This window comes from Pygocentrus nattereri, chromosome 2 (assembly GCF_015220715.1).
Source record: "Pygocentrus nattereri isolate fPygNat1 chromosome 2, fPygNat1.pri, whole genome shotgun sequence".
NCBI lineage: Eukaryota > Metazoa > Chordata > Actinopteri > Characiformes > Serrasalmidae > Pygocentrus > Pygocentrus nattereri.
The window spans coordinates 27,160,814-27,175,112 of record NC_051212.1 but is presented as its reverse complement, the minus strand read 5'-3'; the positions used below and the strand labels follow the sequence as shown (position 1 = coordinate 27,175,112).

General features: G+C 39.4%; 1 protein-coding gene and 1 long non-coding RNA gene across 6 annotated transcripts in view; one reads left to right on the top strand and one right to left on the bottom strand.

Moving 5' to 3' along the window:
- Positions 1-14,299, bottom strand: part of exoc6b (exocyst complex component 6B) — a 119,690-nt gene that overhangs the window by 78,128 nt on the left and 27,263 nt on the right. For all 5 annotated transcript variants that reach the window (XM_037546660.1, XM_037546662.1, XM_037546663.1 and 2 more), the window contains exon 7: positions 4,456-4,629. In XM_037546660.1, coding sequence (XP_037402557.1) covers positions 4,456-4,629 — 174 coding nt within the window. The remainder of the gene's footprint in view (positions 1-4,455; positions 4,630-14,299) is intronic.
- On the top strand, positions 11,406-13,603 carry LOC108434640. The gene is made up of 3 exons (XR_001858388.2): positions 11,406-11,490; positions 13,070-13,185; positions 13,268-13,603. It is a non-coding gene; the product is annotated as an uncharacterized LOC108434640 (long non-coding RNA).

Genomic DNA, 14,299 nt, shown 5'->3' with positions numbered 1-14,299 from the left:
GGGAGCAGCCGAAAGAAGAAGAAGAAGAAGATTTTGAGAGACAATCACATCTCCACTTTTAACCACCTCCGGGGTCAATTTTGTCTCTTAATACCTTTTTTTATTTTTACATTTTTAAAACAAACAAACAAACAACTAAAAACAGACACAGTGAGTGGAGAAGTACATAAACAAATGTCAGAAGTGGATACCTAAACATGAAATTATATAACTTTCAAAATATACTTATCAGTTTTTCTTACTTAATAGTAGTTCTTACTCATTGGATACTTCCATGAAATGTGGTCGTAAGGGATTTATATAAATAACCCACTTCGACCAAGATTTAACAAATTTATTCATTCGTAAGTGGAGTGAGAAAGTAATTTTTTCCATAATATATATTTCATTCACTAGCTCTATCCAGCTGTAGATCCATAATATTTTTGCTTTGTGAATAACATTTTTTTCAATTTCTTGTGTGTATATTACATCTTTCATTCCTAATTGCCTTTATCTTTGAAATGAGATTCTGGTTTTGTTTTGTGTTCAGATCCAAGCTCTATTAATTCTTTATTTAAGTCCAACAATCTTAATCGTCTTTTTTTTTTTTTTAAAGCGCAATGGGCTATTATTTTCCCCCTTATAACTGCTTTCAATGTGTCCCACACAATCTCTGAACCCACTTCCCCATTGTCATTCTGTCACAAAAACATTATTTTTTCAGCCATTTGTTTTTTAAATTGTGGGCTGTTCAGAATATTTAAATTAAGCCTCCACAATGCATTTCCAGTGGCTCTATTAATCTGAATAACTAATGAAACAGGTGCATGGTCAGACAGATCAATCATTCCTATATCAATACAGTGTATTCTATGTCAGTCCCTTTTAAATATATATTAAAAAAAAAATCCTTGAGTAGGCATCATGGGGGGCGGCACGGTGGCGTGGTGGGTAGCGCTGTCGCCTCACAGCGAGGAGGGCCTGGGTTCGATTCCCCGGCCGGGCGACCAGGGTCCTCTCTGTGTGGAGTTTGCATGTTCTCCCCGTGTCTGCGTGGGTTTCCTCCGGGTCCTCCGGTTTCCTCCCACAGTCCAAGGACATGCAGTCAGGCCAATTGGACGTGCTAAATTGCCCCTAGGTGTGAGTGTGTGAGTGACTGTCTGTGTCTGTCTGTCTGCCCTGCGATGGACTGGCGACCCAGGGTGTATCCTGCCTTCCGCCCGAAGACTGCTGGGATAGGCTCCAGCAAAATGGATGGATGGATGGATGGATGGATGGATAGGTATCATGGGGTGGAGAACAACATGTGTAGTCGCATCCTGGTGGATTAAAATCTCTCCAAAGAAATACATTTTTAAAAAGTCCATTCCTTTAAGTTTCTCATGTTCAGAAGAGCCCAGATGTGATTCCTGCAAGAGAACAATGTGTGGCTTTTCTTTTTTTCATTTTCAATAGAATCTTACTTCTCTTTACTGGGTGTAATATCCCATTTACATTAAATGAAATTACATTAAGGTCTTGGTCGTTCATGGTTTGTAAATAATTACAGCACTCTCAAAATTTCCTCAAATGTCCCCCTACCTGTTGTGAACGTCGTGTACCCACACAAAAACAATGTGCACAAAAACAAAGTAACAAAGTAACAATGTTACATTCTAACTGAACATTAGCTTCCAAAACTGAGGCTCATTTTAAATGAGCCCTCCGGGGGCTTGGGAAGTCAAAGCACCCATAAGAGCACCCTCTTTAATCCGAGTAGGGCCCTTAAAAAGTCTATGGCAACTACCAAGAATACAGCTCGTTATGTCTTTTTATCATATCCCGACTTGTTTATCTAACTCAAAAACTCAAAACTACGAGAGCGCTGGAATCATGTTACTGCCGAGGATATACGGGTGGACTTATCTGCTCCCGTTGACAATCTGTTCGTATTTCAGTCCTCCAAAGAGGATCTGCGCCTGAACTCCCGCAACCTTTCCCTGAAGGATGGTGAGACAGTCTTTTCTGCCTGTGTGGGTGCTTTAGCCATAACCTGGCCCAGATGGTCTGGGCGTCAAGCGACCACTTGCCATTCCGCCAAAAGCACCTCTTCTTGGACCGAATCGGTTGAGGGCATCACCACTGACACTGGAAATCCCTGCGAAGCCATGTCTCTTGTTGCCTCCTTCGCACTCTGAAACAGCCTGGTACCATTCTCACAAAAGACCTGAAGCCTCACTGTGTATGTGGTCTGAAACTTAATTTTCTTTTCTTTCAATACCTTCTACGCTTCGCTATACTCACTGAGTTTAAGGACAGCAGGAGGATAGTCTTGATCCACATAAAAGTGGACATTGTTGCAGAAAACCTCTTTCCTCTGCCAGGCTTTCTGGAGCACCTCCTTTGTTCTATGGCTTGAAAATTTTGCAATGATATACCGTGGTCTCCCCTGTGAGCCGGTTGGTTTTGGGACCAGTGCTCTGTGTGCTCTCTCAATTCTGAGATGTTCATCATGTGGAAAATCGAGTGCTCTCTTCAGTAAATTCTCCAGAAAGCTGATCGTATCCTTTATCTCTGCTTCTTCAGGGATGCCATGGATACAGAGATTGTCTCTACATGAGTGCCCTTCTCGGTCGGTTAGCTTAGCCTCCATATCTGTTTGGCATCGGAAAAGGCACTGAATTAGCATCGCCGCTGCTTGGAGTCTTGTCTCAGCCTCGCCGATTTGCTCTTCTGCTTGTTCTAGTCTGGTGTTAGTTCTGCTCAGTTCTTGCTTTATGTCAGCGAGCTGTTATTATCACATCTAAAGTCCTTGAGCTTGTTCAGTATCCTTTGCAAGCTAATTTCTGGTTTGGCTTCGCCATATTGCCCAGGAGAGCTGCTTTGATCTTGACATGACTGTCCTATGCCTCGTTACAACCCTTTGTGCATAATTTTGGAAATACGCTTAAATTTACATTGAATACATTAAATTTACATTAATTGTTTTAGGGGTTGTTTTACCAAAGTATTGAGGGAAAGACCAATTTAGCTGACATGTCGGACATGACGCGGCGGAACCGGAAGCCCATCCCAAAGGTGTTCTATCGAGTTACGGGCATGACTCTGTGCAGGCCAATCAAGTTCTTCCACACCAAACTCGCTCATCCATGTCTTTAAGGACCTTGCTTTGTGCACTGCTGCGCAGTCATGTTGGAACAAGAAGGGGCGATCCCCAAACTATTCCCACAAAGTTGGAAGCCTGAAATTGTCCAAAATCTCTTGGTCTGCTAAAGCATTAAGAGTTCCTTTCACTGGAACTAAGGGGCCGATCTGAACTCCTGAAAAACAACCCCACACCATAATCCCACCTCCACAGAACTTTACACTTGGCACAATGCAGTCAAACAAGTACCGTTCTCGTAGCAACCGTCAAACCCAGACATCGGATTGCCAGATGGAGAAGCATGATTAGTCACACCAGAGAACACGTCTCGATGCTTTGCATTGCACTTGATGATGTATGGCTTGGATGCAGATGCAATAAAGACCCATTCCATGAAGCTCTCTACACACAGTAATTGAGCTAATCTGAAGGCCACATGAACTTTGGAGGTCTGTAGTGATTGACTCTGCAGAAAGTTGGCGCACTAAGAGTCATTTAATGTGGCCTACCACTTCGTGGCTGAGTTGCTGTCATTCCCAAATCACTTCCACTTTGTTATAATACCAATGACAGTTGACTGGAATATTTAGTAGCGAGGAAATTTCATGACTGGACTTGTTGCACATGTGGCATCCTATCATAGTACCACGCTGGTATTCAGCGAGCTCCTGAGAGCGACCCATTCTTTCATAAATGTTTGTAGAAGCATAACAGGAGCTAACGAGAAGCACCACGTTTGAGCTCTCTGTAAAAAGGGCATGTTATTTGGTCACAACCATTTCTTTGGTTTGTGTTCGTTGTTTCTTAAAACTTTGCTTTTACACTTAACTTTTCTTTGACTCTGCAGCCTCCTCCTACAGCTGTGTTTGGCCGTTTCTTTCAAAATCTCAGAATACGAAGCGGTTCGGATACGCATCATCCAATATTGTTGGTACAGAAACATCAGCCCATACAAGGTCTCAGCAGCAAGAATTCATGACTAACGTTGAGTTGGACTGCCATAAAAGCTGCCTGAATTCTGATCTGGCTGCTCGGACTCAGTGGCATTGTCACAAATCGGATACATGCTTTTCTCAAACCGGAATTGAAAATGTCAGATGTTTGTTTTTGCTATTTCACACTGCCTCACAGAGGACACATCTGTGCCATATATGAAGAAAAAGATCAAATTTGGGCCCGAAGTGTTCTGCAAAAATGCCTAGAGTGCAAAACGGGAGAATGCATCTCTCCAACCAAATGCAAATAAGAAAAACGCAACTTTTTTTCCAGTCATTACTGTCATCTTTGTGAACATTCTGTGTAAGTAATTGCAGAGCCTCATTTTTTTTTCCTCACAGTCAGTCACTCACCTCATCATCTTCCTCATCCTCAACATCTAGTATCCCAGAATCCTGCTCTGAGAGCGGGCTGCCACCTGACCGATCCACCTCAGTGCCCGACCCCGCCTCCTTACGTAATCGCCGTCCACTGCCTGTCCTCTGTTGGTGTGTGACATCACTGTCGCGAGAGTTCTGCACCTGTGCCTAGAAAACAAGCAAAATATAATACAACACTTCTAGTTTCAGCTGTTGCAATTACAATTATTTCAAACTTTGTTTCTAAAAATGGATTGTTTTCTACAAAATACTTGAACATGACAAATTTTTCCACTGTCATCACAGTTAGAATATGTAAATCATCAAAGCAGTTGTTCTTTCCTTGGCAAGAGTATTGGAAAAACTCTCTGCATGGTGACGAATAATTACTGAGCTCTGAATGCATTTAATAGGAGACAAAGTCAGCCCCAAAGTTTCATTAACTGTCAATTTTTCCCAGGATGACTCCAAACCAAGAGAGACAATGGGCCTCATTCACCAATATCTTCAAGTTTTTTTTTTTTTCTTAAATTTGGTCTTCAGAAAGGTCCTAAGAAAAAGACTTCAAGATTCAGGTTCTTAATCTAAAGAATTGTTTGCACCTTTGTGTGTGTACATTCTGTTGTTCTTATCTAAGAACAAGAAAAACGTAAGAAAACACTGGTAAATGTTGGAATCTTCAGGAAAACTGTGTAATTTCTTCTTAAAAAAGGCTGGTGAATGAGGCTCATTGTCCTTAGGACTATTCAAGTCTCTTGACGAGAGGAAAAGTAAAATTCTTCCTCCTCCATCTCTACCTAAAAAGGGCATGCAACAAAGTAAATAACACATAAAAAGGAAGCACCAAAGAGTGTCGAGATGCAAAATGTGAAGAGAAAAGCTTTTATTTCAAATAAGCACAACTCTTAACGATGACCATTGAACGTCAAGACCAACGTCAATGCCCACGTCAGTGTGTATTGTGAGCACACAACACTAATTACGAAGTTCTCTAAAGACTGTGTTGGGGGGAGCTTCAAGTATGGAGAGCCCTCAAATCATTGTCAGTAGGAAAACAAAGCAGAAACTAAGCAAAAATTGGTAAATCACACAAGATTGTATGTAAGGCAGGGGCATAACAGACCCCCCCCAAAACAATTTTAATCTGAAGCATCAGACAGACACACTCAGACTACAGAGGGTGAATTGTTGGCCTTTGTGGGACTATTCCACATAGAAACGAAGAACCTCACGGCATTTTAGCATATGAAGAACAAGAGTAACCGGACTTGGTATGTATTTATCTTGTTCTTTCAGAGACAAATAAAAGGCATGCACGTCAGAGGCATATTTGAGGGGGAAAGAGAAGAAATGTTTATTTAAAAAAAAAAAAAAAAGGGGCCTGCAGGAATTCCTTCCCATGAAGGAACCAAGAGAACAGCAGCAGCACCAAGAGGCTTTGTAAAGCCAGGAGAAGAATCAGACTGTATCTTAATTAGGCACACCACCTTTAAAGTGTAGGTGGGAGGGGAAAATATTTGACAGCACACCAAATAAACAGAGAAAAGTACTGGGGGAAAAAACATCACATTTTTAATATTTGGTTTGTCTCAGACATCCCCTCTGTCTGCTAATGAAGTTTAATGTCTTATGATAAATTAAATGACGTCACTCATGTTAGGTGGCGGCAACCATTTCGAGTCCTGGTTCTGCTAAATCAGGGGTGTCCAATCTTATACACAGAGGGCCGGTGCAGGTTTTCACTCCAACTAAGCAGGAAGACACCTGATCAAGTTTTTGAACACTAAAACTGACCGATTAAACCTATAGAATCAGGTGTGCTCCAGGTTGTTTGGAGTGAAAACCTGCAGCCACACTGGCCCTCTGCGGATAAGATTGGACACCCCTGTGTTAAAACGCTTGCAATCACCCTAGTATGGCTCTCGTTATATATATATATATATATATATATATATATATATATATATATATATATATATATATGTATATATGTGTGTGTGTGTATATATATATATATATATATATATATATATATATATATATATATATATATATATATATATATATATATAAAAATATATAATATTATATTATATTATATTATATTTGTGAAAGAATGGGTCGCTCTCAGGAGCTCAGTGAATTCCAGTGTGGTACCGTGATAGGATGCAATTCCAGTCATGAAATTTCCTCACTACTAAATATTCTACAGTCAACTGTCAGTGGTATTATAAAGTGGAAGTGATCGAGAAGAACAGCAACTCAGCCACCAAGAGGTAGGCCACATTAAATGACGCATAGAGTGCAGAGGTCGCCGAGGTCGGCAACTTTCTGCAGAGTCAATCACTGAGTTTCCAAGGCCGAGCAGCTGCCTCCAAGCCTTACATCACCAAGCAAGGTCCATAAAGACATGGATGAGCAAATTTGGTGTGTAAGAAATTGACTGTCCTGCCCTCAACCCGATAGAACACCTTTGGGATGAATTAGAGCAGAGACTGTAAGCTAGGCCTTCTTGTACTTCTGGCGTGCATATTATATTACATTATATTATATTACATTACATTATATTATATTTTACACACATGCACAAAATGATAGCATATGTGACATGATCTTTGGAAGTTTCCCTCCAAAAATATTAAATCCTGAAAACAAACCTAAAGAAGAGAAATACAAATAATAGTTTGTAATAAAAGTAAACTATTCAGACAGGTGTAAGATCATGACTGGTCATTATTTCTGCTTGTGTAGTGCATCTGACCCAATGTTTACCTCATTCATTACAGTGTGCTGAGTGGATCAGTAGTCCTGTTACAGCAGACAAGGGACTATGATGAAGAAGCATGACATCACTATAATGTCCTCAAATGTGAGGTCTGTGTGCGAGCGCACGTGTATTCAGTAACCAGATACAGGTAATCAATCATCTTCTACAGTACTTCACAGGCACCAAAATGTGTTTCTCATTAATGTATGTGCACTAGGCAGGGTTGGGGGAGTCCCAAGTATTGCCACTAGACCTTTTGTAAAGCACCAACAGAAACTGTAAAGACCATAAAGAAAATATAAATTGAACCAAATATGAAGGAAAAGAAAAAGGAAAAAAGGAAAAGTGTGAAAATGCATGAAGGACTAAGTGGAAGAATTAAATGAAAATTAATAGGGAGAGATTTACTGTACTGTAATCTGCAAAAGTCAGAGATCATCCTTCACTTATTTGACTTCTAACCAAAAAGGCCATTATGTCTATATATTTAATAGGAACGAACAAACAAACAAACAAACAAACAAACAAACAAACAAACAAACAAACAAGAACTTACAAAGAAGCCTCTACAACTAAGCATAATGGGTTTTTTCCCTTCAGTATTGAGTGTGGTTACTCTTTGGCATTATTACAGCTTCTACTAATTTCAAGACAGTTGGTTTTAGCTTTGCAAAGAAATCTGTCAATCCACATAATCTCAAAAACATTATTTTTCAGATCTGAAGCAAGACTGGGGCTTGATTTTCTCTTATCCCTCCAAGATAAAAGTACTGATAATCTGAAAGGTTTGGCCCATCAGGTTTTGCACGGTTGTCACATTTTCTCCAGATCATGAAACTTCTTTAAAGAAACTAATCTTTTGACTTAGTTTCTAATTTAGTTTTTGATTTAGTTTCCATCTACATGAATACGTTGTGCTTAATGGCCACTTTGACTGAAATTAGGGGAAATGCTCTTTGATTTTGCACAGTATATTTGAATACTGTTAATGCACACTAAAGAAATCAACTGGAAAACTGATACAGCTGAGAAAAATTACAAGGGAAGACGCATGATGTCCATACAACACTCCTTAATACTACTTACTCTTCTTTAACATGCCTCCTTCCCCACACACACGCACGCACGCACGCACGCACGCACGCACGCACGCACGCACGCACGCACGCAGAGTATGCCTCATGGCATACAGAGGAGCCACTATTACCCTAGCAGATACCCCTATATATTTATTTTCAGATCATTTGTTAGTGGAATTAAAACAATCACAGGCACAGGGACTGGGTCTAATTTCCAGTGGAATGGGAAGCAGTCAGTGAGCCTGGATCATAGAGCCCCTAGACAAACAGCCTCCTGTTATTAGCGGTCTGCTCACCCTTCTGGAGTCAAGGATGGAAGAATGGAAAGTGGTAGTGGTGAGGGAGGAGGTGCTTTTTAAGCTGAAGGGAAGTCATCTCTGGGGAACAGACATGATCATCCTAGGGTGAACTACTGCTTTGGTGCTACTGGTTTCGCTCATTCAGATACAGAACAACTAAACTGTACAGGCAGAGTTACTCGCAAGATCTTAAAACAAGATGACAAGTAATTGGGCAACTACCTCTAACTGATATGAATACAAAAGCAGTAAACAGCAGCAAACTGACAGAAAAAAAAGGAATGGGAAAACTTCTGATTACATAAAATTTAATCAGTCCTCCCCAAATATGAACTCCATAGTGTCAAGGTCACTCTACAAAAAGCTGTATACAACTAAGAAAAGCCCTTAATATCAAAATTACACTTTGTAAAAACAAACTGTTTTTGTGTGTGTGTGTGTGCGCGCGTGTGTGTTTTTACACAAAGTGTAGAGCAGTGGTTTGAAAAAGTACTCCTCAGGGACCATCAGAGCATCTACATGTTTGCTCTATCCTTGTGTGTTCAGAGTTTGGTTCATGCATAAATCTGGACCATCTGGTGGTCCCTGAGGACCAGCTTGAGGATCAATGCTGTAGAGGTGGTGTTAATTTAGTTAAACTTTTGTATATGAATGTATGTACATTTTCACCAAAACACCCATCAAAACATAGGTGAATGTGGCCGGCCAAGACCTTCAAGGCACACTGTAAAGAATACTGATTGATTAGGGGCTTATTTGCACATTGCCACCTCCTGCAATATCAGTACTGCCAAAGCCAATATTATTACAACAATTAAAAAACAATGCATTGTGCAGCCCTAGTGAACTAATCTGTTTATGAGGGCCTTAGAGCACAGGTCAGAGACAGTTCAACTTATATAGACTACTGTATGAACATGGTAATGTGTGAAATATTCATTTACAGATTAATTTTGGGAGAAATCTGAGAACTTGTGCAAGCAGAAGCAACATTTGAACTCGATTTACCTTGCCCTTGGTTTACTTAAGAAGAACAATGCCATATTGCTTTGTCATCAGCTGGGATTGAGTTACAACCAAAACATGCACACACACCAAGATGACAAACCTTACAGCACTCAAAGACATGCAAGAAAATAAACTCCAACAGGAGGAATGTGGGGCTTTGGCAAGTGGAGGCTGGACGGCCACTTTGTTAGGAGGTTACCAGGGTTTAAATCTTGGTTAAGGCCACTGCCAACATTCCACCTCTGTAGGAGACATCAGAGCAGGACGACACACTATGCATTACACTCTGCTGCCACTTCGAGGACAAAAATGGAAATGCACAATGTAAACACATTGAGAACATTCCACCATGATGTCTACAACACAAATTATTCAAGCCTTTATGCTTAAAAAAAGAGCTTAAAATCCTAAGCTTACACTTTTTCAAGCATCAATAAACTTTCAAACAAAACTTGTATGTTTGTTTGACATCTTTATGTCCAAAAGCCATGACAAGCAGGGTTTAGCCAATAAATGGTCACAACGGAGACCCCAAAATGTGCAAAAACGCTCACCTGTACAAAAGCTCACCTGACCTGACCACAAAAACAGGAAAAAAAAAGTACAAAACAATTTAGACTTGGCGATAAACAGAAAAAAGTAACATTTTACTTGAATCCTGCTACATAACACGGATATAACCATGCCATGGACTTGGGTCTTAGTTTAGCTCACATGCCGACTTTTTCTGTCACAACATGAAACTTTCTGACAATTATCAATGGTAATGGTAGTATAAAAGGTTATATTAATATAATTATGTCATCTCAAGACAACATATCTGCAATGACATGCTTGCAGCACTGTTATGACAATATTATGTACCTGGGTTGAAGTACAGTTTTACCAACAAATCATTATATTTAAAAACAAGTCTATAAATATAGGAGACCAATGGAACAGAAGGGACAAAATGTACCAGTAAAGTACAAAAAAAATTATATATATATATATATATATATATATATATATATAAAATGTGTGACCCCAGACAAATATTTTAAATTCACCATTTGCAAAAGCCATTTTCAAAAATGACAGATTACTATAAAATAACAGAATAAGGTGGGCTGTATCTAGCCATCTGATTTATACAATGCAGTTATCATACATTCGTTTCTGCTTGTAGGTGCTCTAGCCTTAAAAATAAAAAATTAAAAAAGACAAATTAAATATACAGCCAACCCCTACTGCTACTACTGTTTTTAGCTATGACATACTACTGTTTATTTCTACTGATACCCAGTTTTTCAATGTGTCAGAAAACAGATAAGCAAGTCATTGAGATTGTTTAAACACTTGGCACAGTTTGAAGCAAGCATGTGATCATGCAGACTGCATGGCTAATGTTAATTGATGTATAATTTTTCATTACTTGCTGCTCCAGTGCAAAACTAAGAAGCAAACTTCAGACACTAAACATGTCTTCGTAGACTTCTGGAGTGAGGAGAAGATCATGTTAAAGTGATTTAATGGTGAACTACAGCTTTAACATATTTTCTTTGATCACTCTTTAGAAGAGGGAGTATGAAGACAAGGTCCAGGGGACAACGATTAGTTGTGCAGCACGTTCAAGATTAGCCACACTGGTGAGAAAGGAATTGGAATGCGTCTGGTCCAGAGTTCGCTGGATGAGCCAGTAAAGCGCAACTGAAGTCCTGACCTACATGCAGACGTTATCTCTGAGCGTGGAGCAACAGCTAAAGCCAGCGGCTCAAGGCACAGGCCAGAGAGGCATCGCGGTAGCTCAAGACAAAATCTGACTCAGATGGGAGCACAGATGGGAGAGAAAGCCGAGTGGGAAGGAGTTCAGCCCACCACCTTATGAACTCTGATGGTAACGTGTGCGGTTAGCTGGTGACAATTATACAACTCAGCAAATTGTGATATGGATATGAGTGTAGCTGAGAATGGGAGATTAAGTAGCACCAACTTTGACGACGCAGTTTGAGAGAGCACAGTTTAACACTGTAAGCCAGCCTTAGCCAAAGGACACTGAAAAGTTAGTTCCGCCACTTCAGAATGTGTTTAATTAAAAGCACATTAGCCAGTGTACGCAGTGAAAGTGTTTCATTATCCCTCTGGCTTATGACTTTCTCATCACAGACCGCATTTAATTTATGACCAATATTAGATATTTGAGCACATATAAATCATGATATCATGGACAAGCGAACTCAGATCCATGCTGAGGAAAGCACAGCATGTAATGGAAAACTGAGATATGCCACAATCACAGCTGCACAATATACTGCCTGTTAATTAGTGGTTTCTGTGAAATATGTCTTAAAATTTAAAAATAAATAAAAAGTGTGATTGTGTTAGCATCAACATGACTAGGGATGCTCTAAACTTTCTGCCAATGAGGTTTTCAAAAAATTGCACCTATGGTTTCTGGTCTTGTCTGGCCCACTTTTCTGGTCAGTGCTGCTGCGTTTAAATAGTTAAATAGGGACATTAGGCAAGCGATTTGTAATACAACCGTAAAACAATAATTATAAAGAAAAATGGAATTCATTATTTTGCATGGCCAACCATTCTCTGTTGTTAAAGATTATTATTGTGTGGCATAAACCATACCCAACATCCTGTGAAATTGTTTCAATTCACATTTAGGTTTCTTATTAGTTTTACTTCAGTTTTTCAGCCCATTGGGTCCTGAACTTTGCTTTCAGTCAAGCGAAGGGCTTCGGCGCATCACTAATCATGAATCATGTCATAGATTCATTGGTCAGTGGAAATTTAAGTGCATACAATTTCGATGCACTCAAATATCCACAGAAGTTGACCAATGTATCAAAGTGCATCTTATTTATAGCGGTCACAACAGACATTTTCAGCCATGTTATTTTTGTTGTATTAAAAAAAATTATACAAAAATCAAGATACTGCTGCATCACATTGCATCATACCAAATCAAATCATAAATTTTATGAATCATTCCACTCCAAACCACAATACTTAGCAATATAATTTAATATAGACTGTTACTACTGATTATATTAGTAAATAGGCTACCGACCATAACAATTTGGCTAATTGAGTAATCACGTTTTTAAGAAGGCCAAACAAACAAAATGTCCTTAACTCACTCACGTATAAAACTCAACTCAAGGTAAAAAAAAAAGGTAACCTTTAAAAGGAGCTAATTAAATATGTTTAAAGCAGTAGAGAACGTACCATAAGCATTACTGTCATGCCAACTGCTAACTAATCATTGTTCATCATGAAAGAACACTTTCCAAAGAGAATTTTTCTTAACCGAGTTTCATTGAGTAAATACCGTGCCGCCCCAGACACAGCAGTACTTGTGTAGAAGGACTTTTGCTGATCCCTATTCTTCATAGTCTCAATTGTAATCCCCCTGGTGCCTTCCCACCATGTCCCTATCTCTCTCTCCATCACTCCTTTCCCAGCTGTGGACAGTGATGATCCCACACTGCTCTGCGGGTGCAAGATTGCGGTGGCAGTAACACGTCTTCCGTCTCAGCTTGTGAGACTCTGACAGAGTGAAGCAATCTCCTTTCAAAATGTAAGAAGAACACTGGCGACAAAATGACAAGCACAGACATTTCACACTCTAGCGTAATTAAATGCAGAAATCTTCTATGCAGAAGCAGCGGAAAGAGCTCCAACAGCGCAGCAACACTGCAGAGGCTGGTGGAAGTCCACCAAGAATGCCTCTGAAGCCACCAGTCCTCCACAATAGTGGTGTTCAGCTGGGAGACTGATGACGAGAGATGGATGGAAAACTAGGTACAAGTTGAGAATGGAGTGCTATAACACCACCTGTACTCAGTTACATGAACCTGGAGACTGGTGTTCAGTCAGTCATCTTGACTTTCCACAAAAGGTCAAACATCTACTCGTCAATACTGGAATTATAGAAACAAAGTGTTGCAAACATGCAGCAGATGTGAATAGAGAGACTGAACATTAAACCCAGGATCTCTCACTCACACAGCAGCTTGGTTTGCTTAATCTACCAGTCATGCTCCTTATTATCAATGGAATAAATGTTAAAATCAATGTGAAATCACAAATAACATTTTCCCTTCCACATCTTTACATATTCTAATAAAAAACAAAATTTAATTTAAAAAAAAAAAAAAGGGGGGGGAGTAAACTGACAGTTTTTGTTCGTTGATAGGTGGGGGTGGTGGGAGATATTTTTATTAGCTTTCCTTGCCCACTGGTGCATGATACCATCAAGGCTTTAACTACTATTTTCATTTATGAATATTCCATCAAGCATTGTATCAAAAGTTCAATATTTTGTACAATAATAATTGAATGAAACAAGGTTTTATTCGTATTGCTGCATTTTATTACTATTACCATTACCATCATCATCATGATGCACTATTGCATAATTCAATGTATTTATTTTGCTTTAAATAGTACAAGGTAATTACTGAACCAAAGAAAAAAAAAAAAAGGATAAATAATTATTTTCATACCAAGTTAAAACACTAACCCAGGCAACTCTGAACAGTATGCTGGCTCTGTCTGAACAGCAGCGAGCATGCCAGAGAGTAGAAGAATCCACGTCTATTTAATGACCAAAATTTTTCTTTTTTAAAAGCTGATCAACTTGTCAGTGAAGGGGATTAAGTTTAAGCTATGAGAATAAATTCAACCACATC